General features: G+C 48.8%; 2 protein-coding genes and 1 long non-coding RNA gene across 6 annotated transcripts in view; 2 read left to right on the top strand and 1 right to left on the bottom strand.

Annotated features, from left to right (window-relative positions):
• Nucleotides 1-25869, bottom strand: part of LOC129472521 (neuroblastoma breakpoint family member 1-like) — a 705345-nt gene that overhangs the window by 271123 nt on the left and 408353 nt on the right. The window lies entirely within an intron of this gene.
• Nucleotides 1925-21345, top strand: NECAP2 (NECAP endocytosis associated 2). Of its 4 annotated transcripts, none has more exons than XM_055262236.2 (8): nucleotides 1925-2169; nucleotides 4954-5054; nucleotides 9214-9318; nucleotides 9404-9485; nucleotides 10420-10528; nucleotides 13106-13283; nucleotides 17030-17105; nucleotides 20071-21345. In XM_055262236.2, exons 1-8 carry the CDS (start codon nucleotides 2078-2080, stop codon nucleotides 20117-20119), a joined length of 792 nt encoding a protein of 263 aa, XP_055118211.1. In that variant the 5' UTR covers nucleotides 1925-2077; the 3' UTR covers nucleotides 20120-21345. The 4 variants fall into 4 exon arrangements, with proteins under 4 accessions (XP_055118211.1, XP_055118213.1, XP_055118209.1 ...); XM_055262238.2 differs by having other exon boundaries at nucleotides 1945-2091; XM_055262234.2 differs by lacking the exon at nucleotides 17030-17105 and having other exon boundaries at nucleotides 2011-2169.
• On the top strand, nucleotides 2177-4953 carry LOC134735640 (uncharacterized). The gene is made up of 2 exons (XR_010118950.1): nucleotides 2177-2351; nucleotides 2482-4953. It is a non-coding gene; the product is annotated as an uncharacterized lncRNA (long non-coding RNA).

Genomic DNA, 25869 nt, shown 5'->3' with positions numbered 1-25869 from the left:
ACAGAGTGAGATGCTGTTTCAAACAAAACAAAACCACTAAGCATAGCATTATTGTATAACTCAGCAGTTTCACTCCTATGTATACACTCAAGAAAATGGAAAACAGGACTTGAACAAGTGTTTGAACACCAATGCTCATAGTAGCCCAATTCCCAATACCAAAAGGTGATAACATCCCAATTGTTGACAGATGAGTGGATAAACAAAATATGGTATATACATGCAATGGAATATTATTCCTCCATTAAAAGGAATGAAATTCTGATCCATGCTACATGAATGAACCTTGAAAACTCGATGCTAAGTGAAATAAGAGACACAAAAGCCCAATATTGTATGATTCCACTTATAAGAGGTATCTAGAAAAGGCAAATTCATAGAGACAGAAAGTAGAACAGAGGCTACTAAGGGATGGAGCAGAAGGAAATGGGAAGTTATTGCCAATGGGTGTGGAGTTTCTGTTTGGGATGATGAAAAGTTCTGGAAAGCATGGTATAGTTGCACAATATTGTGAATGTACTTAATTTCACAGCACTGCACACTTAAAATGGTAAATTTTATGTTATGTATATTTTACAATACAAATGTAAGTGGTTAGATCAATCCTATAATAAAGAGCTTATAAAAAATGAGTAGAAATGGCTGGGTGCAGTGGCTCACGCCTGTAATCCCAGCACTTGGGAGGCCGAAGTCAGCAGATCATTTGAGGTCAGGAGTTCAAGATCAGCTTGGCCAATCTGGTGAAACCCCCGTCTCTACTGAAAAAATACAAAAACTAGCCAGGCGTGGTGGTGGGCGCCTGTAATCCCAGCTACTCGGGAGGCTGAGGCAGAAGAATCGCTTGAACCCGGGAGGTGGAGGTTGCAGTGAGCTGAGATTGCACCACTGCACTCCAGCCTGGGCGACAGAATGAGACTTTGTCTGAAAAAAAAAAAAAAAGAGTAAAAAGGAGGAGAGTGAGAGAGAAAAGGAAAGAAGGGGTGGGGAAAGTTTGGGGTATTCAATGAGTCAGAGATTTGGGATCAGCTGCACCCCACATAGGGGCTGGCACATTGCAGGCACTCAACTAGCAGAATGAATGAGAGAATGGTAGGGAAGGAGGGATTTTGAGAATTTGGCTAGGGTAGACATTGTATCTCCTAGAATATTCTGGGAGAAATAGAAGTTAAGACTAGGATTCTTCTTTTTTTTTTTTTTTTTTGAGACAGAGTCCCACTCTGTCACCCAGGTTGAGGTGCAGTGGCACAACTTCAGCTCACCGCAACATCCACATCCCGGGTTCAAGCGATTCTAGTGCCTCAGCCTCCCAAGTAGCTAGGACTACAGACACACGCCACCAAGCCCGGCTAATTTTTGTATTTTTAGTAGAGATGGGGTTTCACCATGTTGGCCAGGCTGGTCTCGAACTCCTGACCTCAGGTGATCCGCCCGCCTCAGCCTCCCAAAGTGCTGGGATTACAGGCGTGAGCTACCAAGCCTGGCCTGGAATTCTTCTTAAATTACTTGTGTTACTAAACTTTACTTCTTTGAATACAACTCGTTGTTGAGGTTTGGCCACACGGGGCCCTGAGCACATAAGTGTGTTCCCCTAGGGGAAGCATGGAGGGTGGTAGGGTAATGGCATCTACTTAGTCTGGTGGGTCAGGTGCCAGCTGAGCCTGATAGGAAAGTTAAGGATATTCAGGCAGAGGAGGCGCCGAGGCAAAGGCTGGAAGACAGAGATGCTGCAGGGTGGGTTACAGCTTTGCCTCTAGGCCAAATGGGCCCCAGGCCTAAGAACTGAAGCGATGGGGATGATCCACACCCAGACGACGGGTTACGGAGGGGTTCGTCCATGGCGGGCGCAGGGCGCTTTCTCTGCGTCCGAGGGTGTCTGGAGGGAGGGGAAAAGCCTCCGGAGGTCGCCCGCCACGTGTCTTGAGCCGGGTTTCCAGCAGAGGGCGCACAAACGAGGCGGTGCTGAGGCCCGCGAGCTGCCGCTCTAGCCGAAACCTGGTCACAGAGTCGCGCCGCTTCCGTCCGTCCGACAGAGGAACGGTGGAAGGAGCCGGAAGTCTGGTGGGCTCCAGGCGTCGCGATGGAGGAGAGCGGGTACGAGTCGGTGCTCTGTGTCAAGCCTGACGTCCACGTCTACCGCATCCCTCCCCGGGCTACCAACCGTGGCTACAGGTGACTCCCCGCCGCCAGACCAGGCTAGCTCCAATTTAACCCTTTCTCCGCCACCCGGACACACCCACTGCGGGAACCGAGGACAGCCCTGGCCAGTTTTGGGGCGATTGGGAGCTAATGCTGCTGCTTCTTCCAGTTCCAGGCCCGAGCAGGGAGGCGGACCCAGAGTTTCGCCCGTCTCAGTACGACGCATGGGACTCCTGGTGGCGGGAAGGGCGTTAAAGCCGTATCTAGCGCTTAGGGACCCCGGTGGGCTGCCGGGTACCCTAAACTTGGTCGGGGGTGGTGATGTCACAGACGCTTCTCTTTTAGCGCTAACCGGTGGCCTTGAAGGGATCCTTGAAAAGCCTTAAGCGGGGAGGTGCCCTATCACAGACGGAAATCCCCGAGAGGAGGGGAGGGAGCCCAGAGCCTGCTGAAAGGACCGGTCCCGGGGAGCTTTAAGCTGACGGTCGAAGCCCGGGGACCCCTTCCTACCCAGATCCCTTCGCACGAATTTCACCCTTGATCACAGCCTGGAGCACTTGGGAGGACCCCATCTATATTTCTCTGATCTCTACCTGAGACGAATAAACACACAAGCTTGTAAACATACAGAGTATCTCTGCAAGGGAACACAGGAAACTGCCATAGGGGAGGGGAACCGCCCTTGGAAGGAGACTTCCTTTCCCTTTTGTGCTGTTTGCGTTTTACTACCCTTTGTATGCGTTATCCATCAAAACGACGAAAAATATTAAAAGAAAAAAAGATACACTTCATACAGACAACCTGGCCTATGGCTATTTTGTGCCACTGAGTGATGGTGTTGAGTGCTCGTATTTGCGGGGGCCTGGGTGGCTCTTAAAGGCGATGGTTGTCCAAGTTTTTGAAATACAGGATTGGCCTGCACCCCAAGAGCGATGGAGCATCCACATATCCTCTTGTTACTTTCCAGTTGTGTTACCGTGGGCTCACAGCTGATCTTATGGTGAAAAGATGTGTTAGTGAACATTACATTCATGACATATTTTAAAATAGTATAAAAACAAAAACAACAGTTACCAAAATACATTTGTTTTCTGTCATCAAACTGTAGTTGGACCATCAAACCACTGATGGTCGTCTAGCCCCATCCCCTGTTGGGTCTTTTTTTTTTTTTTTTGAGACAGTTTCCCTCTCGTTGTCCGGTCTAGAGTGCAATGGTGCGATCTCGGCTCACTGCAACCTCCACCTCCCAGATTCAAGCGATTCTCCTGCCTCAGCCTCCCGAGTAGCTGGGATTACAGTCATACACCACCACCACACCCGACTAATTTTGTGTTCTTAGTAGAGACGAGGTTTCTCCATGTTGGTGAGGCTTGTCTCGAACTCCTGACCTCAGGTGATCCACTCGCCTCGGCCTCCCAAAGTGCTGGGATTACAGGCATGAACCACCACGCCCGGCCTCCTATTGGGTCTTTAGTAGGATGGATTTGGTTCCTCTTGGTGCCCCAGAGAGCGAGGTTATGAATTGTCAGGGCTGGCTGGTTTAGCTTAGAGGAAGCTACCAGTGCCTGCATTTAAGTCTTGGAGCTCTCCTTAGCCTGAATCTCAGGCCTGGTAAGAGGAACAGGAACTGAGTCTGCTGATTTGTGAATTGAGAATCTGCATTTGTGCAGCCCTCAAAACAGCCGCGGCCAGGGTTCTTGAGAACTGGCACGGGGACTTCTAAGAAAAGCCTCCTGGAAACACCTGTTGTTCTTGCTATTTGGGGATTTAACTGACCTTTCCTTAGAACTAAAATGTGAAGTTAATGCTTTAAAAGAGTCAAAACAGCTGGCTGTGGTGGCTCATGCCTGTCATCCCAACACTTTGGGAAGCCTAGGTGGAAGGATCCCTTGAGCCCAAGACTTCAGGACCAGCCTGGGCAACATAGTGAGACCCTATCTCTATACTTTTTTTTTTAATTGGCCTGGTGTGTTGGTACACACCTGTAGTCACAGCTACTCAGGAGGCTGAGGTGGGAGGATCTCTTGAGCTCAGGAGGTTGAGGCTTCAGTGAGCTTTGGTTGCGCCACTGCACTTCAGCCTGGGTGACAGAGTGAGACCCTGTCTCGAACAAGTTAGAGCCAAAAGAGGCATTGCTGTAGGTTCGTGGATTCCTGGGTTTCTTCCTAAGCACCCATTCACTTTTCTCATATGTACTGTTGTTCTCCTTTTCTCTTCTGGTGGTTGCTCCGTGCTGTCTTTTTCTTTCAAGATAGTCTCACTGGTCTCAAATGGTTGCCCTGACCACTGCAGTCAAGCAGTGTCAGAAACAGAATCAGGCCCCTGCAGCTGCTGCTTCTATGGAAAGGAAACTGGAAGTCCTACGTGGAGGAGGACACTGTGGTCTAGAGAGGGGGTCACCAAGTGACAACCCACTGTGTTTTTGTATGGTTCACACCTAAGAATAGTTTTTACATTTTTTATATGGTTTGGAAATTTTTTAAAGGAGAATATTTCATACTGGAAACATTATATGAATTTCAGATTTCAGTGTCTACACTTTGATTGAAATACAGCTGTGCTCAGTAGAAAATGCTCAGTTAAGATACCTAAAGCATCACCACGTGCATGTTCTATACTGCTTTTACCCTACAGCAGCAGAGCTGCCTTGTTGTGACAGGCTGTGTGGCCTGCAGAGCCAAAGATACTTACTGTCTGACTCTTCACAGAAAATGTTTGCCAACTGTTGGGCTAGAATAAGCAGGCCTTTCCATTCCCAGCATTGGGGTCACACAGCAGGAGCCTCTGGCGGAGGTTCAGTGGTGTTTGTCCCCTTAGGGCCGCGGAGTGGCAGCTGGACCAGCCATCGTGGAGTGGCCGGCTGAGGATCACTGCAAAGGGGCAGATGGCCTACATCAAGCTGGAGGACAGGACGTCAGGTAACCGCAAGGGAGCCTGCGCCGAGCTGAGGGGCCGCATTCCCACTTTATGAAGGGAGAGGTGGCCTGGTCTGGCCAGGCTGCTCAGGGGTCATGGGAACCTGTCCTGAAAAATCAGAGACGTGTGTGTACCTTTAAGCTGTACCATTCCCCCACCTTAGTTGTAGAAAGTACTGTCTCCAGGTGTAAAAACGAGTATTTTATGTCAAACACCAGTTCCTTTTAGGAGTCCTCAGGAAAATGTGGAGGCCAAGGAGAGGAGACCACAGCTTGGTCCTGGTAGGAAGTAGGAAGCCCTGGAAGTGGCCTTGAAGACAGGCGGGTGAGGATGCACAGCCCTCTGCCGCTGGGCTCTGCTTCCTACTGAGGAATTGTTTATCAATGCAGCGGTAACTCCCAGAGCTGACCACACCCATTAACCGAAGAAGCTGGAAACTGTCCTACTCAGCTCTTTCTGTAGTGAGAGGACAAGCCGAGCTGGGTTGTGTTGGGGTTAGCTGGCAGAGATCGTCTTGGGGGAAACTTCACAAGTCCTGGGCCACCTGTGCCTCTGGGTGAGCTGTGGAGGGCAGTGCACCTGGAATCCCCTAGCCGAGACCCCGAGTGGGGTCAGACACAGTGTCTGCTCAGTCAGGTGCCACAATATTCGGTCATTTATTTTTTCTATGTAGAGATTTTCCTTTGTAGAGCAGAAGAGAAAGTGCAAAAGTTTAGAGACAGAACTGGCTGCCTCTTCTCAGAACTATGTTCTGCCTGAGCTGCTGGATGTGGGGTGAGCCACATGACCTCTGGGGCCTTGGCCTCCTCCTTGTTGAAATGGGGATCGTATTAGTTCCTCCTTCATAAGATTGTTGGAGAATAGGAAGTGAGCAGATATTTCTCTAATGCTTTATGGACTGCGAGGCAACCCAAAGCATTGATGTGTTCTTCGGGAGCTTGGGTACTGGCGGCAGAGGAGTTTGAAGAGGCAGCTGCCATGGCCAGACCAGAGACTTTTAGCTGGAGAATTGTGGGACACCCCAGGTAGTGTCATAAGAGAATGGTAACACCTCTTGTTCTCTGGGGAATTTGGTAACTGCGACTTTATTAAAAATAATAATAATAATTTTTTTTTAGACAGTCTTGCTGTGTCACCCAGGCTGAGAGTGCAGTGGCACAATCTCGGCTCACCGCAGCCTCTGCCTCACGGGTTCAAGCAATTCTCTGCCTCAGCCTCCCGAGTAGCTGGGATTACAGGCGCCCACCACCACACCCAGCTAATTTTTTTTGTATTTTTAGTAGAGATGGGGTTTCACCATATTGGCCAGGCTGTTCTTGAACTCCTGACCTCGTGATCCGCCCGCCTCGGCCTCTCAAAGTGTTGGGATTGCAGGTGTGAGCCACTGTGCCCCAGCCAGCTGTGACTTTAACATGACTCCCTAATGTAACATGACTCCCTAGGGCTGAGCCTCGCCTGTGGGACCCACCCCAAGGTGCTCTTAGCTCAAGGTCATGCTTGGGTCATGTTAGTCTCTTACTTTCCCATGAGGTAATGAGCATACCACTCTAGGCCAGGCTTTCTCAGCTTCAGCACTGTTGACACCTGGGGCCAGATGAGTCTTTGTTTTGGAGAGCTGTGGAGCCTAGTGAGGACATTTCACAGCATTCTTGGCCTCTGTCGAGCAGATGCCAGTAGCACCTCCCAAGTTGTGACAATCAAAATTATCTCTAGACATTGCCAGATGTCTCTTGGGGACGGGAGCAAAATCACCCCTGATTGAGAACTGCTGTAGGCTGAAGGCATCTTGGTGAGGTTGGAACACAAGGCAGATAAATTGACAAGAAACCACAGACTCTAGGGCTGTTGGTTTTGAATCAGTTCAGCCTTAATTACAAAATTACCTCTTGCCTGGGTGTGGTAGCTCATGCCTGTAATCCCAGCACTTTAGGAGGCCAAGACAGGTGGATCACTTGAGCGCAGGAATTCCAGAGCAGCCTGGGCAATATGACAAAGCCCTGTCTCTAATAAAAATACAAAAATTAGCGAGGCGTGGTGGTGCACACCTGTGATCCCAGCTACTTGGGAGGCTGAGGCACAAGAATCACTTGAACCAAGGAGGCAGAGATTGCAGTGAGCCAAGATTGCGCCATTGCACTCCAGCCTGGGTGACAGAGCAAGACTGTCTCAAAAAGAAAACAAAAAGAAAAAAAAAAGTCCGGGCACGGTGGCTCACTGCCTGTAATCCCAGCACTTTGGGAGGCCAATGCGGGCAGATCACCTGAGGTCGGGAGTTCGAGACCAGCCTGACCAACACGGGGAAACCTCGCCTCTACTAAAAATACAAAATTAGCCGGGCGTGGTGGTGCATGCCTGTAAACCCAGCTATTTGGGAGGTTGAGGCAGGAGAATCGCTTGAACCTGGGAGGTGGAGGTTGCAGTGAGCCGAGATCGTGCCGTTGCACTCCAGCCTGGGCAACGAGTGAAACTCCGTCTTGGAAAAAAAAAAAAAAAAAAAAAACCCAAAAAACAAAGTTATCTCTAAACCACAGGATTCAGTAGAAGATATTTGGTTAAATACTTAAAGCACCAGTCAGGTGTGGTGACTCACGCTTATAATCCCAGGGCTTTGGGAGGCCAAGGTGGGAGGATCGCTTGAGACCAGGAGTTAGAGACCAGCCTGGGCAACATATCAAGACCCTATCTCTAACAAAAGAAATTGAGTGGGCATGGTGGCATGTGCCTGTATTCCCAACTACGTGAGAGGCTGAAGCCGGAAGATTACTTGAGCCCAGGAGTTCAAGGCTGCAGTGAGCTATGATGCACTGCACACTGCACTTCAATCTGGGCAACAGAGCATGACCCTGTTTTTCTTTTTCTTTTTTTTTTTTCTTGTTACCTTGGCTGGAGTGCAGTGGCACAATCTCAGCTCACTGCAGCCTCCAACTCCTGGGGTCAGGGATCCTCCTGCCTCAGCCTCCCAGGGAGCTGGAACTGAATGTGCATGCCACCATGCCTGGCTTATTTTTATATTTTTTGTAGAGACCAGGTTTCACCATCTTGCTCATGCTAGTCTCAAATTCCTGGGCTGGGCTGGGCTGGATGCAGTGGCTCACGCCTGTAATCCCAGCACTTTGGGAGGCCGAGGCAGGCAGATCACCTGAGGTCAGGAGTTCAAGACCAGCCTGGCCAACATGGTGAAACACTGTCTCTACTAAAATACAAAAATTAGCTGGGCATGGTGGTGCATGCCTGTAATCCCAGCTACTTGGGAGGCTGAGGCAGGAGAATCACTTGAACCTGGGAGGCAGAGGTTGCAGTGAGCCAAGATCGTGCCATTGCACTCCAGCCTGGGCAACAGAGGGAGACTCTATCTCAGGGAAAAAAAAAAAGGTATAAATCAAATTCCTGGGCTCAAGCAATGCACCCCATCTCAGCCTCCCAAAGTGCGGGGACCACACCCACTCCATGACCCTATTTCTAAAAAACAAAAAATACTAAAAGCAACAACAGACGTCAGCACATGCAAAAAACTGATGCCAGTCATAAATGCTCGTGGAAATTTCATGTTGTGCTGCACCTGTCGAGTGCTGTAGTTGACAAGGTGATGTGTTTCACAAGGGCTCCTTTTAAAGCTAGTCATGCTTGCCCTGTCTCAGATTGAATTAAATCAGCTTGCTTCAGATTCCCTATGGGTGTGAAAACTTCTCCCTTCTTTCCTCGGGGCTTATTGGCCCCTCTTATAGTCCTGCCTCAGGTGCTAGGCCTCTTCAGCAGGTGTGATTACCTAGACCAGGGCTCACCTGTTCTAGGACACTCAGTTCAGGTAATGTAAGTGGGTAAAGCAGATGGAATGGCTGGGCTAGCAGCTCCAGCTTATTCTCAGGTGGGCTTGGAGGCTCAGCATGAATAGAGCTTAATTTTAAGAAAAGCCAGGCGGACTACTAAACTGTGAGCTAGATTTGACCTGTAAGCTCTCTCTGACTTAAGCCTTTCTTTGGTTATATTTTCTGTGTCTTCCCTTTAGCAAGAATGGATTTGATTTGAATCCCACAGTAAAGTTTGCCAATCTGTCTCAGCTGGCTAGAAATGCCTTGTGGGCTAAAGGCCCAGTAGTGTGGTAGAAACACTTGGCTGGAAAGGGGCTCAGGGCTCAGCACTCGGCCTAACCTGTGCTTTCAGGGGAGCTCTTTGCTCAGGCCCCAGTGGATCAGTTTCCTGGCACAGCTGTGGAGAGTGTGACAGATTCCAGCAGGTACTTCGTGATCCGCATTGAAGATGGAAACGGTAGGCATGGGTCCTGGTGCTTTCTCCTCTGGGAAAGGTTTTTTCTGCCTTTGGAAGGTGGGATTGATCATGTGTTGTCCCCCAGGGCGACGGGCGTTTATTGGAATTGGCTTCGGGGACCGAGGTGATGCCTTTGACTTCAATGTTGCATTGCAGGACCATTTCAAGTGAGTGGTTCTGGGAGACACATGCCCATGCCCCTCCCTTCTTTCCCTGGACAGAATGATTTCCCAGATTAGGATACGCAAGTGTTTGTGCATGATTTGTCTGGCAGCAGAGACTCAGGAGAACCCAGGGCAAGCCACCTCTCTGCTCTGCCAATGTTCATCTCTGCTGTAAAGCCTTCTCTTTTACCCGAGGCCCATCTCTACCATCCCAGCCTTCGGACCTGCCACCTGTCTTCCCTTACCAGTCCCCTGAGCAGCCAGAGTCCTCATCAGGCTCCTGTGGCCTTTCTGGGCCTGCTCCTCCATGTAATCAATGGTGCTGGGATTCCCAGGGCACCCAGCAGATGCCCTGATGTCCTTTTCTGAAGCTAAGAGACAGGGCAGGAAGTCCTTCTCCATCTGCAGGGCTCGAACTCAGGCTGCCAGTGAGTGGGCTGTGTCCGGCCACTCATGTGGGCGCCTCTGGCTCTTCCCTTACCGGTGCTGCTGGGTGGTGTGCTATGGAGGGTGGGGGACCTTTGTGTTGCCCTGTACTTCTGGGTATCTGTCTTGTCCCCCCCATCTACCTTCTGAGTGTTTGAGGGTGTGTAGAGACCGCATCTTATGCTGTAGAGGGAAGGGCAGCGCTCACGTGTCCTACAGACAGTGTTAGGACCCTCTACGTAAGTGATCTTGCTGAACTCATAGCCATCTTGAAGACCTATAGAATTGTAGGCATATTTTGCTGATGAGGAAACCAATGTGCCTGCAGCTACTTAAGTGTCAGAGCAGGATTTGAATTCAGGCCTCACTCCCAAGCCTGCCCTCTTTCTACCACCCTGTCTCACTACGAGGCTCAGCCTGGACTGATGGCAGGCAGTAGTGAAGTGAGCCAGTGATTGCAGGGCAGCTGGTCTCTTCCTTCCTCACCTTTTTCCTCATGTTCTCTCCCCAGGTGGGTGAAACAGCAGTGTGAATTTGCAAAACAAGCCCAGAACCCAGACCAAGGCCCTAAATTGGACCTGGGCTTCAAGGAGGGCCAGACCATCAAGCTCAACATCGCAGTGAGTTCTACCCTTGCTTGGCTGTGGTGGCTGTGGTCACGTGATACTTGTGGCCACACAGCCCAGAGCCCATCGCTCTTCTTACGGTTCAGCTCTTTCAGTTCAGCAGATGTTTAGTGAGCATCTGCCTTGTGCCAGGTCCTGCACCAGGGGTGAACGAGAGACCTCTCGTCTCATGGAGCTCAGAGTTGAGCTGAGACAGGCAGGTAAAAATGTGATTACAATATGGCAGGAAAGGTTCCATGACTAAGGGATGCCCTGGGTGCCATGGGCTCCTAGAGGAAGGGTGTGCAGCCCATAGTCGTGGGAACCAAGGAAGGCTTCCTGGAAGAAGGGACCTGTAGGCAAGGGAAGAGTGATCAAAGAGTGGTTCACACAGAGGAACAGCAGGTGCAAAGCCTCTGAACTGAGAAGGAGCATCAGTCATTTGCTGCCAGAGGTGGTGTTTCTGTCCTAGCTATTAGAGTGCATCAGGAGGGACCTGTGTGCTCATCCCAGGCTGTGTCTTGAATAAGGAAGATTTGGGAGAGTTCTGGCAGGAAGGCGTTGAGGTGGGCGCTGGGAGTCCTGGGCAGCTTCTGCTGATGGTGTTGTCCTGGCCCCTGTGTCTTCGTTCTGAACCTGCTCTGCCTCTGGCTTCCCCCCGTCAGCTCCTGTTCATAGGAACAGATTGGGCTGGGCTGGGCTGGGCTGGGTTGCCTAAAGTTGGCCTTTACCTGGCTGCAAGGGTGGAGAGGGGAGATGAGGTCAGAGTCATGATTGCGGGGACCCAAGGACCAAGTGGATTGGTTTTTGTTTTTGCTAGGAATACTGTGTTGAGATGGATGTGTTTTTTGAAGAAGCTTTGTAACTCTAAAATAATGCTTTTCCTCTTTACTTACCATCTCTTTCTCCTCTTTTCTGCTTCGTGTTGGTGATGATTTGGGATCCTTGAAGTTGGCCAGCTGGCCCTTATGAGAGAAGTGCAAGTCCAATCCAGTGGACTGGTTGGGATGTGATTCTTTCTCTCGTTTGGAGGAAACTAACATTTAATGAGCATCAGCTGTGGGCCAGGTAGTGTTTTTAGGCATTTCTCATGTGAATTAAACATCCTCTCCCTTTCCTCCATGAGATGAGGAAATGGAGGCTTAGGGAGGGTTGGGGACTTGCCCAGGGTCACAGAGCTAGAAATAACTGGCACAGCTGTGCTCACACTGAGGTCTTTTGACTTCAGGGCTGGACTTATTATTTTATTAAGCTGCTGCTTTCCTTACAAGTAGGGAACACATTATCTTCATCTGTGTAACTTGTGCTGGTTTCTGGCTCATGCTTGGTGCTCAATTTTTTTTTTTAAGCATTTTCTTGAAGTATAATATGCATGTAAAACAGTGTACAAATCATAAATGCAGAACTCAGTGAAATTTTAAAAATCTATAGGCTGGGAGTGGTGGCTCACGCCTGTAATCCCAGCACTTTGGGAGGCCGAGGTGGGCGGATCACCTGAGGTTGGGAGTCCGAGACCAGCCTGACCAACATGGACAAACCCCGTCTCTACTAAAAATACAAAATTAGCCAGGCATGGTGGCCCATGGCTGTAATCCCAGCTACTCGGGAGGCTGAGGCAGGAGAATTGCTTTTACCTGGGAGGCGGAGGTTGCAGGGAGCCGAGATCGAGCCATTGTACTCCAGCCTGGGCAACAAGAGCGAAACTCTGGCTCAAAAAACAAAACAAAAAACCCAATTTATAAACTTGCACCTTGCTCAAGATGCAAAAGATTGTCAGCACTCTGGAAACACCTCTCCTGGCCCCTCCCAGTAACTACCCTGAGTAACCCCATCCTGACTTCACATACCCTAGGTTTTGTTTGTTCTTAACTTTCATTAATTGAATCATACACCTAATCCTGTTTTGGAATTTCTTTCTTTCTTTTACTCAACGTAATTTTTGTGAGAGTCATCCACGGTGTTGCGTGTAGTTTGTTCATTCTCGTTGTGGCATGTACCATTGTGAGAATTCACCCAGTTTATTTATGTTTTACTGATGATGGACATTTGGGTAGTTTCCATTTGGGGGCGATTACAAATAGTGCTGCTGTAGATGTTTGAGTTCATGTCTTTTGGTGCATATGTGTATGACTTCTGTTGGTTTATATCTAGGAGTGGAATTGCGGAGTCATAAGTTTAAGTTCCTATGTTGAGCTTTATAGATCCTTTCAAATAATTTTTCAAAGTAGTTTTACCAGTTTACACTTCAACCAGCAGCGCATGAATAGTTACTTCATATCATAGTCAATACTTGAGAATCTACATTTTAGCCATTCTGGTGAGTGTGTAATGGTATATTATTATAGCTTTGATCTGCATTTCCCTGATGAATGAAGTGGGGGTGCTGGGTTTTAAAATGGACCTTATTTGTGATAGATTCAGAATGATGATGCACTAAGTATAGCTCATAGCAATGGAGGTGCTAGGTAGGACCATCTTTTGGTTACACAGATGTTGGGGGTCTGGGGTCACCTTGGCCCTCCTTGTGGGGTTTTCTGGTAGCATTGGGACTCCAGCAGAACAGGCTGATTTGCATTCCTCTTCCCTCTTTAGAACATGAAGAAGAAGGAAGGAGCAGCTGGGAATCCCCGAGCCCGGCCTGCCAGCACAGGAGGGCTGAGCCTGCTTCCCCCTCCCCCAGGGGGGAAAACCTCCACCCTGATCCCTCCCCCTGGGGAGCAGTTGGCTGTGGGGGGATCCCTCGTCCAGCCAGCAGTTGCTCCCAGTTCAGGTTAGTGCTCAGTGGGTGATTGCTGGATCAGTACCTGTGGGCTCCTCTTCTCACTGGCAGCTGGGCGCCATGGTTTCCCCCCCATTACACACACGGATTCGTCATGTAGTACCTGTCCGTGTCAAAGAAGAAGGCGGGCACCCAAAGCTGATTCTGCACATGCTGGGTAGGGGCTCCTCCTACTTGGCCTTTAGGGCGTCTGCCCTCCCCTGAGAGGCCGGGGCTGCGACTTGTTTGTTACTGTGAAATCATGAACATGTCGGTTCCTGGTTCCCAGTGTCTGCCTAGTGGGTACTGAGTGAGTGGGTAATGGAGACACAGTCTCTGCTCACGTGTAGTGAGAGAGATGAGTCACAGCACAGAGACCAAATGTGTAGGGCCTAGACTGACCATCAGCTGGTGTGATCTGGGGAGGTTTCATGAAAGAGGTGACATTGATCTGGACCTTGAAGGAAGGAGATAGAGGTTGGCATTCCAGGCAGAGAGAAGAACATGAATGAGGCCCAGACTTTTAGACACCTGGTGTATTTAGGGAGATGGGTACAGCATAGTATGTGCCCAAGGTGAGTGGTGGGAAATGAGATTTCGTTTGGAATGAGCACCTCGGGTGTGGGAAGCTGAGAAACCCTTAGGAGACTCCGGGATTCCGGAAGCGAGTGTCTAGTGTCAGCCTCTGACCACGCTGGGGTGCCAGCCCTTTGCCTCTACCTCCCCACCCTGCCCAGTCCAGCTTGATGATCCTGGCCTTTCTCGGGCTGGGTGATTGTCACCAGCCTGCCTTCTGCACACAGCTCTCCCCAGCTTGCAGGCAGGAAGCCTTCTTGCTTTCCTGATTCCTAAGCCTCCCCAACATCGGCTGCCCTATCTAGAGGTGAAGCTTCAGACTTCAGCCTTGTGGGGAATACTCTAACCTGGAGAGTGGCAGGAGGGGCAGTCAGAGAGCCCCTGCCCGATACCAGGAACTGTTCTTTAAGCGTTATTTCTCAGAGTGGGGTCATAGGACCATTTGCCTTGGCATTGCTGGGGGATGGAGACAGGAATCTGCATTCTTATGTCTTTTTTTTTTTTTTTTGAGATGGAGTTTTTCTGCTCTTGTTGCCTAGGCTGGAGTGCAATGGCATGATCTCGGCTCACCACAACCTCTGCCTCCTGGGTTCAAGCGATTCTCCTGCCTCAGCCTCCCAAGTAGCTGGGATTACAGGCATGCGCCTCCACACCCAGCTAATTTTGTAATTTTAGTAGAGACGGGGTTTCTCCATGTTGGTCAGGCTGGTCTTGAACTCCCGACCTCAGGTGATCCGCCCACCTCAGCCTCCCAAAGTGCTAGGATTACAGGTGTGAGCCACTGCACCCGGCCTTTAGGTCTATTTTTGTTTGTGTGTTGACTAAAGTCTGAGAGCTACTACCTTAGGCCTTCCCTTGGTTGCTGATGGATATTTATTTATTTAAGATGGAGTCTTGCTCTGTCACCCAGGCTGGAGAGCAGTGGCATGTTCTCAGCTCACTGCAACCTCTGCCTCCTGGGTTCAAGCGATTCTTCTGCTTCAGCCTCCCGAGTAGCTGAGATCACAGGCACGCACCACCACGCCCAGCTAAGTTTTGTATTTTTAGTAGAGACAGGGTTTCACTGTGTTGGCCAGGATGGTCTCGATCTCCTGACCTTGTGATCTGCCCACCTCAGCCTCCCAAAGTGCTGGGATTACAGGCGTGAGCCACCGTGCCTGGCCTTGCTGATGCATTTTTAACAGCATTTTAATTTTAATATGGCACACTTGCTGTGTGCCAGGTAGAGTTCTAGGCACCGGTAGGTATAGCATCCAGTTTCAGCTCTCAAGGGCTTGTGTTCTGGTGTCTGGGACAGGCAGTTAGCATGTCTACAAGCAAAATGGTATCAGATAATAAGTCATGAATATCAACATTTACGAAGAACTTACTATATGAACAATATGGTTGAGTTCAAATTTCAGCTTACTAGCTTTGTGATCTTTATTTTTATTTTTTATTTTTGAGACGGAGTTTTTTTGCTCTTGTTGTCCAGGCTGGAGTGCGATGGAGCAATCTCAGCTTACCACAACCTCTGCTTCCTGGGTTCAAGTGATTCTCCTGCCTCAGCCTCCCGAGTAGCTAGGATTACAGGCATGCGCCACCTTTCCTGGCTAATTTTGTAGTTTTAGTAGAGACCAGGTTTCTCTTTGTTGGTCAGGCTGGTCTTGAACTCCCGACCTCAGGTGATCCTCCCGCCTTGGCCTCCCAAAGTGCTGGGATTACAGGCATGAGCCACTGCGCCTGGCCTACTTATTTATTTTTAAGATGGAGTCTCACTCTGTCGCCCAGGCTGGAGTGCAGTGGCATGATCTCAGCTTACCACAACCTCCGCCTCCTGGGTTCAAGCAATTCTCCTGCCTCAGCCTCCCAAGTAGCTGGCATTACAGGCGTGTACCACCATGCCTGGCTAATTTTTGTATTTTTAGTAGAGACGGAGGTTTCACCATGTTGGCCAGGCTGGTCTCGAACTCCTGATCTCAGGTGATCCACCCGCTTCGGCCACCCAAAGTGCTGGGATTACAGGCTGAGCCAGTGTGCCCAGCCCAGTTTTGTGATCTTTAGAAAATCACTTCTCCATGCCTCATTTTTCTCATCTGTAGGATAGGGGAAGTAATGATACTTAAAATACAGGTTTCTTGTAAGGATCAAATAAGCTGATCTATGTATAGCACTTTTTTGGAACATTCTAAGCGCTCACTGAATGTTAGCTCTCATTTTATTAATATTATTGCCACTGTATGCTGGACCTGTTCTAAGCATTCCGTGGATATTTAATCCTCACACCAGTCCTATGGAGTAGTTCCTGTTATTTTCAGCATTTTAGAGGTAGGAGAATGGAAACTGAAATGACCTGCACAGTCATGTGGCTCGTCCTGATCTGTCTTTCCCTAGGGGCTGGGGTGAGGTTCACAGAAGATAAAGTGCCTTGAGCACTTGGTGAACTGTAAAACTCCAAACCATTGAGGGCCCTAGTTTTTATCTGTTCTCCTGGCCCAGAGCAGATGAGAAATAGCAAATTAGTGCGAAGGCGGAGGGTGGCAAACACAGGCCCTTCAGAAGGGCGGTTGGCAGCACTGGGGGAGGTGCCTGAAAAGCACAAAAGCAGGCATTGCAGCCCCATGGTGTTGCCCACCTTGGTGGAGAGATAGGATTGAGCTTCTGTGTGAACTCTTTGGAACGCTCTTCCTGACCCCTAACCAGTTTGGGGCCTGGGACTTGGCACGTGGCTGGCACATAGTGTTCTCAGCCAGTTGATCCAGACATGGTAGTGCAGGCTTGATACGAAGATGATCTTGCCGTTTTGGTGGACATTCTCTGTTCAAGAAGCCGAGACGGGTTATAGTAAATTTTAAATAGATTTCAAATACATGGTTGATAACAAAGTCAGCTTCAGGTATGCGTGATAGATGACTTGAGACTAACCACCCACCCCACGGGCACCCCTCCTTCCACCTTGTATGCACCTTTCTGCGTTTTCTTCAGAGCCCTCAAGGGCTGGTGAGAAGATGCTGGAAGTGTGGCAACTCAGTGGTGTTTTGTTGCCCAAAAGCATGTCTGGTGTGGCTTTCCCAGCTACCTGGTGTCATGAGACTGATCACTGAGTCTTCACGATTTGGTCGTGGAAACAACCAGAAAGAGAGGTCTCTGACTCCCCTGTTCCTTCTTCTCTTCCTACGGGTCGGACTCGGGAACATCAATAGGAGGTGCTCCTGTACCCTGGCCACAGCCCAATCCTGCCACCGCTGACATCTGGGGAGACTTTACCAAATCTACAGGGTAAGGAGGGCCATGTTCTGGGGGTGGGGGTAGGGGGGCTGGGGCCAGGGCCGTTGCTCTACAAACCTGGTATTGTTCCCCATGCCTGCCTTCTGATGTTAGGATTAGGAGTAACAGTTTTAATTTGCATGTTTTCTTTTCTTTTTTTTTTTTGTTGCCCAGGCTGGAGTGCAGTGGCATGATCTTGGCTCAGTGCAACCTCTGCCTCCCAGGTTCAAGCTATTCTCCTGCCTCAGCCTCCTGAGTAGCTGGGATTACAGGCACCTGCCACCATGCCCGGCTAATTTTTTGTATTTTTAGTAGAGACGGGGTTTCACCATGTTGGTCACGGTTGTCTCGAACTCCTGACCTCAGGCAATCCACCTGCCTCAGCCTCCCAAAGTACTGGGATTCCAGGCATGAGCCACCGCGCCTGGCCTGATTTGGATGTTTTCAAGCCAGCCAGAGGACAGAGCCCCAGCGTGCCTGCTTTGGGTGGCACACTTCTTTCCATGGAGGTTTTGCTGCTTTCCACTGTTATGTAGCCTGGGGCAACGCTTTGCAAATCTGGGCCTTTAAACCGCCTTCCCAAGTGCTTTGGCTTGTCCCCGGTACCTCCTTCTTCTATACCCCATCCCCTACCCCCAGCTTCCCCAAAATAGTGGACTGAGAGTTTAGATGCATGCTTCAGCCTCAGCCCATCCTCATAGAACACCTGAGGCAAGGTGGCTTATCTTCTCTGACTCCATAAGATCTCAACACTTTACTTGGGGCCAGGGTGAAAAGATACTAAATTCCTACTGCACTATTATTTACATGGACAGATTCTAGGACAGGGGTCAGCACACATTTTCTTTTTCTTTTCTTGTTTTGAGACAGGGTCTCTCTCTGTCACCCAGGCTGGAGTGCAGTGGCACTGTCATGACTTACTGCAACCAAATTTTCCCATGTAGCTGGCTCTACAGGTGCACATCACCATGCCAGCTATTTTTTGTATTTTTTCATAGATACGGGGTTTTGCCATGTTGTGCAGGCTGGTCTTGAACTCCTGGGCTCAAGCGATCTGCCTGCCTCGGCCTCCCAGGTTGCTGGGATTATAGGCACGAGCCAGTGTGCCCAGCCACATTTTCTGTAAAGGACTAGATAGCAAATAGTTTAGACTATTCAGGCCGTGTGGTCTTCGTTCTAGCTACTCAGTTCTGTTCTTGTTGCACAAAAGCAGCCACAGATAATATGTAAACGAATCAGCATGGCTGTGTGCCAGTAAAATTTTATTTACAAAAATAGAGGCATGGGCCGGGCACGATGGTTCATGCCTGTAATCCCAGCACTTTGGGATTCCCAGGCGGGTGGATCACCTGAGGTCAGGAGTTCAAGACCAGCCTGGCCAACATGGTCAAACCCCATCTCTACTAAATATACAAAAATTGGCTGGGCGTGGTGGGGCGGCGCCTGTAATCCCAGCTACTTGGGAGGCTGAGGCACGAGAATTGCTTGAACCCTGGAGATTGCAGTGAGCTGAGATCATGCCACTGTAGTCCAGCCTGGGCGACAAGAGCAAGACTCCATCTCAAAAAACAAATATACAAACAAACAAAAAAAACAGAGGCATGAAATGAGGACTGTAACCCTTTTCCTGTTTGCCCTGAGAAAACTTGCCAGTGGCACTTCGGACTGCAGCGTTGACCCTGAGATAACTTTGTCACAAAATGTATTGCTTTTATATTATTTTTGCATCACTCTACTATATCAGCTTTGGAACAAAAGACATCATTCTATTTATAGCATTCTGTTTTTAATAGTGGTATTTCCATTTACAAAAGATAGTAATTCTGTTTTTTTTTTTTGTTTTTTGTTTTTTTGTTTTTTTGTTTTTTGAGACAAGGTTTCACTCTGGTTGCCTAGGCTAGAGTGCAGTGGCGTGATGTCGGCTCACTGCATCCTTGACCTTCCAGGCTCAGGTGATTATCCCTCAGCCTCCTGAGTAGCTGGGACTATAGGCAATTGCCATCACACCCGGCTAATTTTTTGTATTTTTAGTAGAGGTGGGGTTTTGCTATGTTGCCCAGGCTGGTCTGGAACTCCTGGAATCCAGCAGTCCGCCTACCTCAGCCTCCCAGAGTGCTGGGATTACAGGCATGAACTACCATGCCCGGCCCAAAATACAGTAATTATTGATTACTGAAAAAGTCAAATCCTAGAAAATGCAGCATTTTTACATGTGATGTTAACATCATCCTTGAACAGTTTTTAGCCTAAGATTCATTTGAGGAGTCTGATTTTTCCAAAATAGACAGTTCTGATTATTCAGATGATTCTGAAATAACTCCAAGGACGGTTTTTATATTTTATTTTCACATTGAAAATCAGTCAGATTTGCTTCAGCCTCAAAGAGCGTGTTTATGTAAAATTAAATGAGGGCTGGCAGTGAGCTGCCCTCTTTTTTTCTAGATGGGAAAGGGGTTAAGACTCTTCGGCCAGGCATGTTGGCTCACGCCTGTAATCCCAGCATTTTGGGAGGCCAAAGCAGGCAGATCACTTGAGGCCAGGAGTTCGAGACCAGTCTGGGCAACATGGCAAAACCCTGTCTCTACTAAAAGAAATACAAAAATTAACCAGTCATGTAGTTCCAGCTACTAGGGAGGCTGAGGTAGCCTTGCTTGAGCTCAAGAGGTTGAGACTGCAGTTAGCCTTGAGTGTGCCACTGCATTCCAGCCTGGGCGACAGACCCTGTCCCAAAAAAAAAAAAAAAAAAGAAACAAAACCATAAACAAAAAACTTTGATAAATATGGTTACATTAACTATTTAAAAAAAAACATCGAGGGCCAGATTTGGTCTCTGTGCCAAAGTTCGCTGACTGCTGCTCTAGAACATTTAGGAACTGGCTTCTTAGAGCTTTTTCTGTCCAGAGAGAAACCAACTTTTATCTGCTTTGTATTTTCAAAGATCTGAACTCCCCCACCCTTCCCTGTCTTCTCTTTACAGATCAACTTCCAGCCAGACCCAGCCAGGCACAGGCTGGGTCCAGTTCTGAACTGAGCACAGTTTTTCCTCATATGACTTCTGGGAAGGCGCTCCCTTGTCTGGGCCAAAGGAAGGAGGACGAAGCCCTCCTCAGCTGGCCGGTGTTTGGAGCATGAATCTCTCCTCTCCTCCTTGTCTGGCTTTGTTGACAAACTGGGTATGTTTGGCAGTAAATTGGCACCGTGTCACACTGTTTCCTGGGATTCAAGTATGCAACCAGAACACAGGAGAAGAAAAGCTCCAGGATCCCTGTCCCCATCTGTCCTCTTGACATGAGAGACTCTGAGACTTCTTCCATCGCAATGACCCGTATTAAACACAAGCCCCCAAAGCAAAAGAATAGGTTGAGTTTGCTGCCTGGATTCAGATCAGCCCTTCCCAGGGTCTACAGGTGTCACATGATCACAGTTCAGCAGGAGGCTTTCCGTACCTAACACTGGCTGTAGCCACTTCAGTTCATCTGCCCTCTAGAGGAGGGGTTTCTTCCTGATTTTTAGCAGGTTTAGAGGCTGCAGCTTGAGCTACAATCAGGAGGGAAACTGGAAGGATTAGCAGCTTTTAAAAATGTTTAAATATTTTGCTTTGCTAATGTGCTGATCAGCACTAACTCATCTTTGCAAAAGGAACTGCTCCCTCAGCGTGCCCCAGCAGGGGCCTCTGAAGGGTTTCCTCACTGTGGGCAGCTGCCCTGAGCTTCAGGCAGCAGTGTTCATCTCTGGCCAGTTGTCTGGTTTCCACGTATTCTAGGCCAGGTAGGCAACACAGAGCCAAGGTGGGTGCTGGAAGCCAGACGGAACAGTGTTGGGGCAGGAAGGTGGAAGCTGTTGTCATGGAGCTGTGGGAGTTGGCACTCTGCTCATGGCCCTCTCGGCTCACTGGTTCACAGTGCAGCTCCTGGCAGACTTACTTACTCTCGGCTCAGTGGTTCACAGTGCAGCTCCTGGCAGACTTAGGTTTTCTCTTTGGTGGTTTCTAAAGTGCCTTATCTGCAAACAACTTCTTTTCTCCTTCAGGAACTGTGAATGGCTAGAAGGAGCTCAGTAAACTAGAAGTCCAGGGTTGCTTGGTTTACTGGTTTATAAGAAATCTGAAAGCACCATTCAAATTCCTTTTATTAACTCACCTCTCAGTTGAAAGATTTCTTCTTTGAAAGGTCAAGACCGTGAACTGACAAAAGTGTTGGCTTTTTTGCGGGACCAGATTTTTAAGATAAAATAAATATTTTTACTTCTGTCATTGTATGTGAAAGATTGTGTTTCTGGCCGCGTGGCTGCTAAACTCTTCAGGGTGCGATAGCTAGACTCACGGCCACGTCTCTCACCACTGACCAAGTGTCCAGATTGAAAGTTCAGGGCTGGGGTGTGAGGCTGGCCAAAGTGAGGAAGTGCAACCCTGTTGTCTAAGGCAATCGGTACCTTCTCTCCTGTGTTCTCTAGGGTAGTACGGTCTTTTCATCATCCTTTGGTTGATGTGAAAGTAGTTGCTTGAATCACTTTGTGTGGGGCTTAATTCTCTTGTGGAGTCTCATGATACAGGCCGTTCTAGAGAGCCTGGCCCCTTGCTTTCTGTCTTCCACCAAACCTACCCGCAGAGCATCTCCCTAAGTAGTAAAGGGGTGCAGATACCCAGAGGGCAAAAGTAAAATTAAGAGGCCGGGCGCAGTGGCTCACACCTGTAATCCCAGCACTTCGAGAGGCCAAGATGGGAGGATCATTTGAGGCTGGGGGTTTGGGACCAGCCTGGGCAACATAGTGAGACCCATTTCTTTCCTTTCCTTTTTTTTTTTTTTTTTTTTTTTTTTTTTTTTTGAGACAGTCTCAGTCTGTTGCCCTGGCTGGAGTGCAGTGGAGCAATCTTGGTCGCTGCAACCTCCGCCTCCCAGGTTAAAGTGATTCTCCTACCTCCTTTCCAGTAGCTGAGATTACAGGCACCTGCTACCACACCTGGCTAATTTTTGTATTTTTTCAGTAGAGGGGGTTTCACCATGCTGGCCAGGCTGGTCTCGAACTCCTGACCTCAAGTTATCTTCCCGCCTTGGCCTCCCAAAGTGCTGGGATTATAGGCGTGAGCCACGGCACCCGGCTGTTAGACCCCATTTCTTTAAAAAAAAAAAAAAAAAACAAAGCTGGGTGTGGTGGTGGTGCATGCTTGGAATCCTAACTACTTTCGAGGCTGAGGTGGGAGAATTGCATGAGCCCAAGAGTTTGAGGCTGCAGTGAGCTATGATGACGGTCTCGCACTCCAGTCTGGGCAGCACAGTGAGACCCTAGAGAATTCTCTAAAAGAATTAAAAATGGAAAAAAGCCACAACACTTCTTTTGCCTGAAGATTCCGTAAGAAGCAGTTTTTATTGTTATGGAAATAGCCACTCTGATTAAGAGACGGTAGAGAGGAGAAAGAAAATGAAAATTGAAGATTCTCTTGCCCATTGAATAAGGGTAAGGAGATTGCATGCAAGGATGCTCAGGGACAGTGGCTTTTTTGTGTCGATTTCACACAGCATTACTTCCCATCCAGTCAGTTTTAAGTACTTGGAGGGTGGAAATCAGAAAGCTTAGATGTAGAGGAAACTTTATTAGAAGTATGTACCATGGCTGGGTGTGGTGGCTCACGCCCATAATCCCAGCACTTTGGGAGGCCCAAGTGGGCGGCTCACTTGAGGTCAGGAGTTTGAGACCAGCCTGGCGAACATGGTGAAACCCCATCTACTAAAAATACAAAAATTAGCCAGGCATGGTGGCGCACGCCTGTAATCCCAGCTACTTGAGAAGCCAAGGCATGAGAATTGCCTCCAGGAAGTGGAGGTTGCAGTGAGCTGAGATCATGCCACAGTACTCCAGCCTGGGCAACAGAGCAAGACTGTCTCAAAAGGAAAAAAAAAAAGTATGTGCCATTGAAGATCAGCACTTGGATTGTGGAGACAGACCTGGCCTTAGGATCTAGGCTATCCCCTGGTTAGATGTGTGGCCACAGGCTGTTCCTTCACCTGAGCATCACTCAGATGAGGCACTAGCAGATGCACATTGCATTGTTTGACCTTAATTACCTTTCTCTGGAGTCAGGTAAGTACCCAGAACAGTTCATCATGGTAGGGAGGAGGAGGTGGCACAGCTGATGGCACAGCTGATGACACAGCCTTCAGGAATCTAGCCTGAAAAGCACCTTGTGGGGTCTGGGGCAGGAGCAAGGGACAGCTTGGTGCTGTCCATCACCAACTGGAATCCCAGCTGGAAAAAACTCATTACGGGACCATAATCTCCAGGAAAACTCAATCCCAAACCAGGCATCACTTCAATTATGCTCCTGACTGGAGTTTACAAACTTGTGGGTGGATGGTAGAAGATGGCTGCTTTTTTGGGGGGTATGCTAGACCTCACTTGCCCTCTGCACAACAGAATTTGGATGCATTGGGAGGTGTGGCAGATAGACTCCCAGATGGTCACTGTGATCCCCACCTGCTGTTCACAGCCTTGTGTACTCCCTGCCCCTTGAGATGGCCTAGACCTGTGACTGCTAACCAGTAGAGTGCCACAAAGGTGACAAGATGTTATTTTCATGGTTGCCTTATGTAAGACTGTAGCATCTGCCTTGCTGAGAAATTCTCTTGCTAGCTTTGAAGATGGAAGCTGTCATGTTGTGTGAGCTGCCTTTGGGAGAGGGTCAGGTGGCCAGGAACTGAGGGTAGCCTCTGTCTGACAGCCAACAAGAAGCCGAAGCTCAATCCAGCAGTCTGCAAGAAAGCAAATGCTGCCAGCAACCACACAAGCTTGGAGGCTGATCACTCCCAGGTAAGCCTTCAGGTGAGACTCCAGGCCTGACCAACACTGACTGCAGCCTTGCAGAGGACCAGCTAAGCTGTGCCCCAACCGTCCCATAGGAACAGATGGTAAATGTATTGTGTTAAGTCGCTAAGTTTGTGGTAAGGTTATGCAGCAATAGATAACCAATACAAAGGTGAGCAAAGGGTGTTTGAGGTGGGAATCAGTGTGGAAAAGAGAGAATCTGGATAGACTTAATAGCTGTAGGGCCTTGGGAGGTCCCTTACAATGCTCCTTTGGGCCTTCCTGTTGCCTTTAAGTAATGCTTATTGTTTATTGCTAAAGTAATGCTTAACTCTCTGCTAGGCACTATTCTATGCACTTACAAAACTCATTGCATCGTCTCTACAACCCTAGGAGGTAAGGACTTGTTTTTTTGTGTTTTGAGACAGTCTCGCTCTGTGGCCCAGGCTGGAATGCAATGGCATGATCGTGACTCACTGCAACCCCTGCCTCCTGCATTCAAGCAGTTCTTCTGCCTCAGCCTCCAAGTAGCTGTGATTACAGACGTGTGCCAGTACTTCCGGCTAATTTTTTGGATTTTTAGTAGAGACGGGGTTTCATCGTGTTGGCCAGGCTGGTCTCAAATTCCTGATCTCAAGTGATTAGCCTGCCTTGGCCTCCCAAAATGCTGGGATTACAAGTGAGCCACCACACCTGGCCAGTAAGTACTTGTTTTAGTCTATTTGGGACTATGACAGAATAACATAGCCTGGGTAGTTTATAAACAAAAGAAATTTTTTGCTCACAGTTCTGGAGGCTGGGAAGTCCAAGGCACCAGCAGATTTGGTGTCTGGTGAGGCTGTCTTTTTGCTGTAACCTCACATGGTAGAAGGGGCAATAGAGTACTCTGGGGACTTTTTTTTTTTTTATTTAAGAGATGGAGTCTTGCTATATTGACCAGGCTGATCTCAAACTCCTGGCGTCAAGTGATCCTCCTGCTTTGGCCGCCCAAAATGCTGGGCTTAAAGGCATGAGCCACCACATGGGGATGGCGCTGCCTTTCTTTTTAAAGACAGTTTTGCTCTTGTTGCCCAGGCTAGAGTGTAATGGTGTGATCTTGCTCACTGCAACCTCCGCATGTTGGGTTCAAGCAATTCTCCTGCCTTAGCCTCCCAAGTAGCTGGGACTACAGGCACATGCCACCACGCCCGGCTAATTTTTGTATTTTTAGTCAAGGTGGTGTTTCACCATATTGGCCAGGCTGGTCTCGAACTGACCTCGTGATCCGCCTGCCTCAGCCTCCCAAAGTGCTGGGATTACAGGTGAGACCCACCACACCTGGCCAGGGCTTCCTTATAAGGGCAATACTGTTTGTGAGGGCTCTACGCTTATGACAGAATTACCTTCCAAAGACCTCACCTCCAAATACCATCATACTAGGGGTTAGGTTTCAATATGAATTTGGAGGTGGGGGTGGACACAAATGTTTATAGCAGTACTCATCCCTGTTTTGAAAATGAGAAATGCAGAGAAATTATATAATTTGTTCAAAGTCACATGGTTGATAAGTGGCAGAGCTGGGATTTGAACCCAGGCAGTCTGGCTCCAGCATCCATGCTTTTAGTCAGGGCGGCTACTTCTTTGGAGCAGTGCTCCCTGCAAAGCCTGGCACATAAGACCCCCTTAATATATGAAAAGTCCCATTCCCTCCACATGGCTTATGAAAGCCGTGGCAAGTAGGAATGACAGGCAAAGGGTGGGGCTTTATTCCACTGGTGATTGAAAGCTACTGAAATGCATCATGAGCACACAGTAGGTGCTTAATAGTTGTTGATTTCTATGAGCTGGGAGTGAGAAAGATACCATGCTCTGTGGACTGAGTGGACTGGAGTAGGGAAAAGACCAGTTTTTCCTCACTGCAGCTTAAATGTTGACAGATACTGTTTTTTTTTTTTTAGCCAACCATACAAACCCTGTAAGTAGGTACTTTATTGATTTG

Source organism: Symphalangus syndactylus, chromosome 22, assembly GCF_028878055.3.
Source record: "Symphalangus syndactylus isolate Jambi chromosome 22, NHGRI_mSymSyn1-v2.1_pri, whole genome shotgun sequence".
In the NCBI taxonomy this organism is placed as follows: domain Eukaryota; kingdom Metazoa; phylum Chordata; class Mammalia; order Primates; family Hylobatidae; genus Symphalangus; species Symphalangus syndactylus.
Note: the sequence above shows the minus strand (reverse complement) of the source record. Positions and strands in the feature narration are given on the sequence as shown.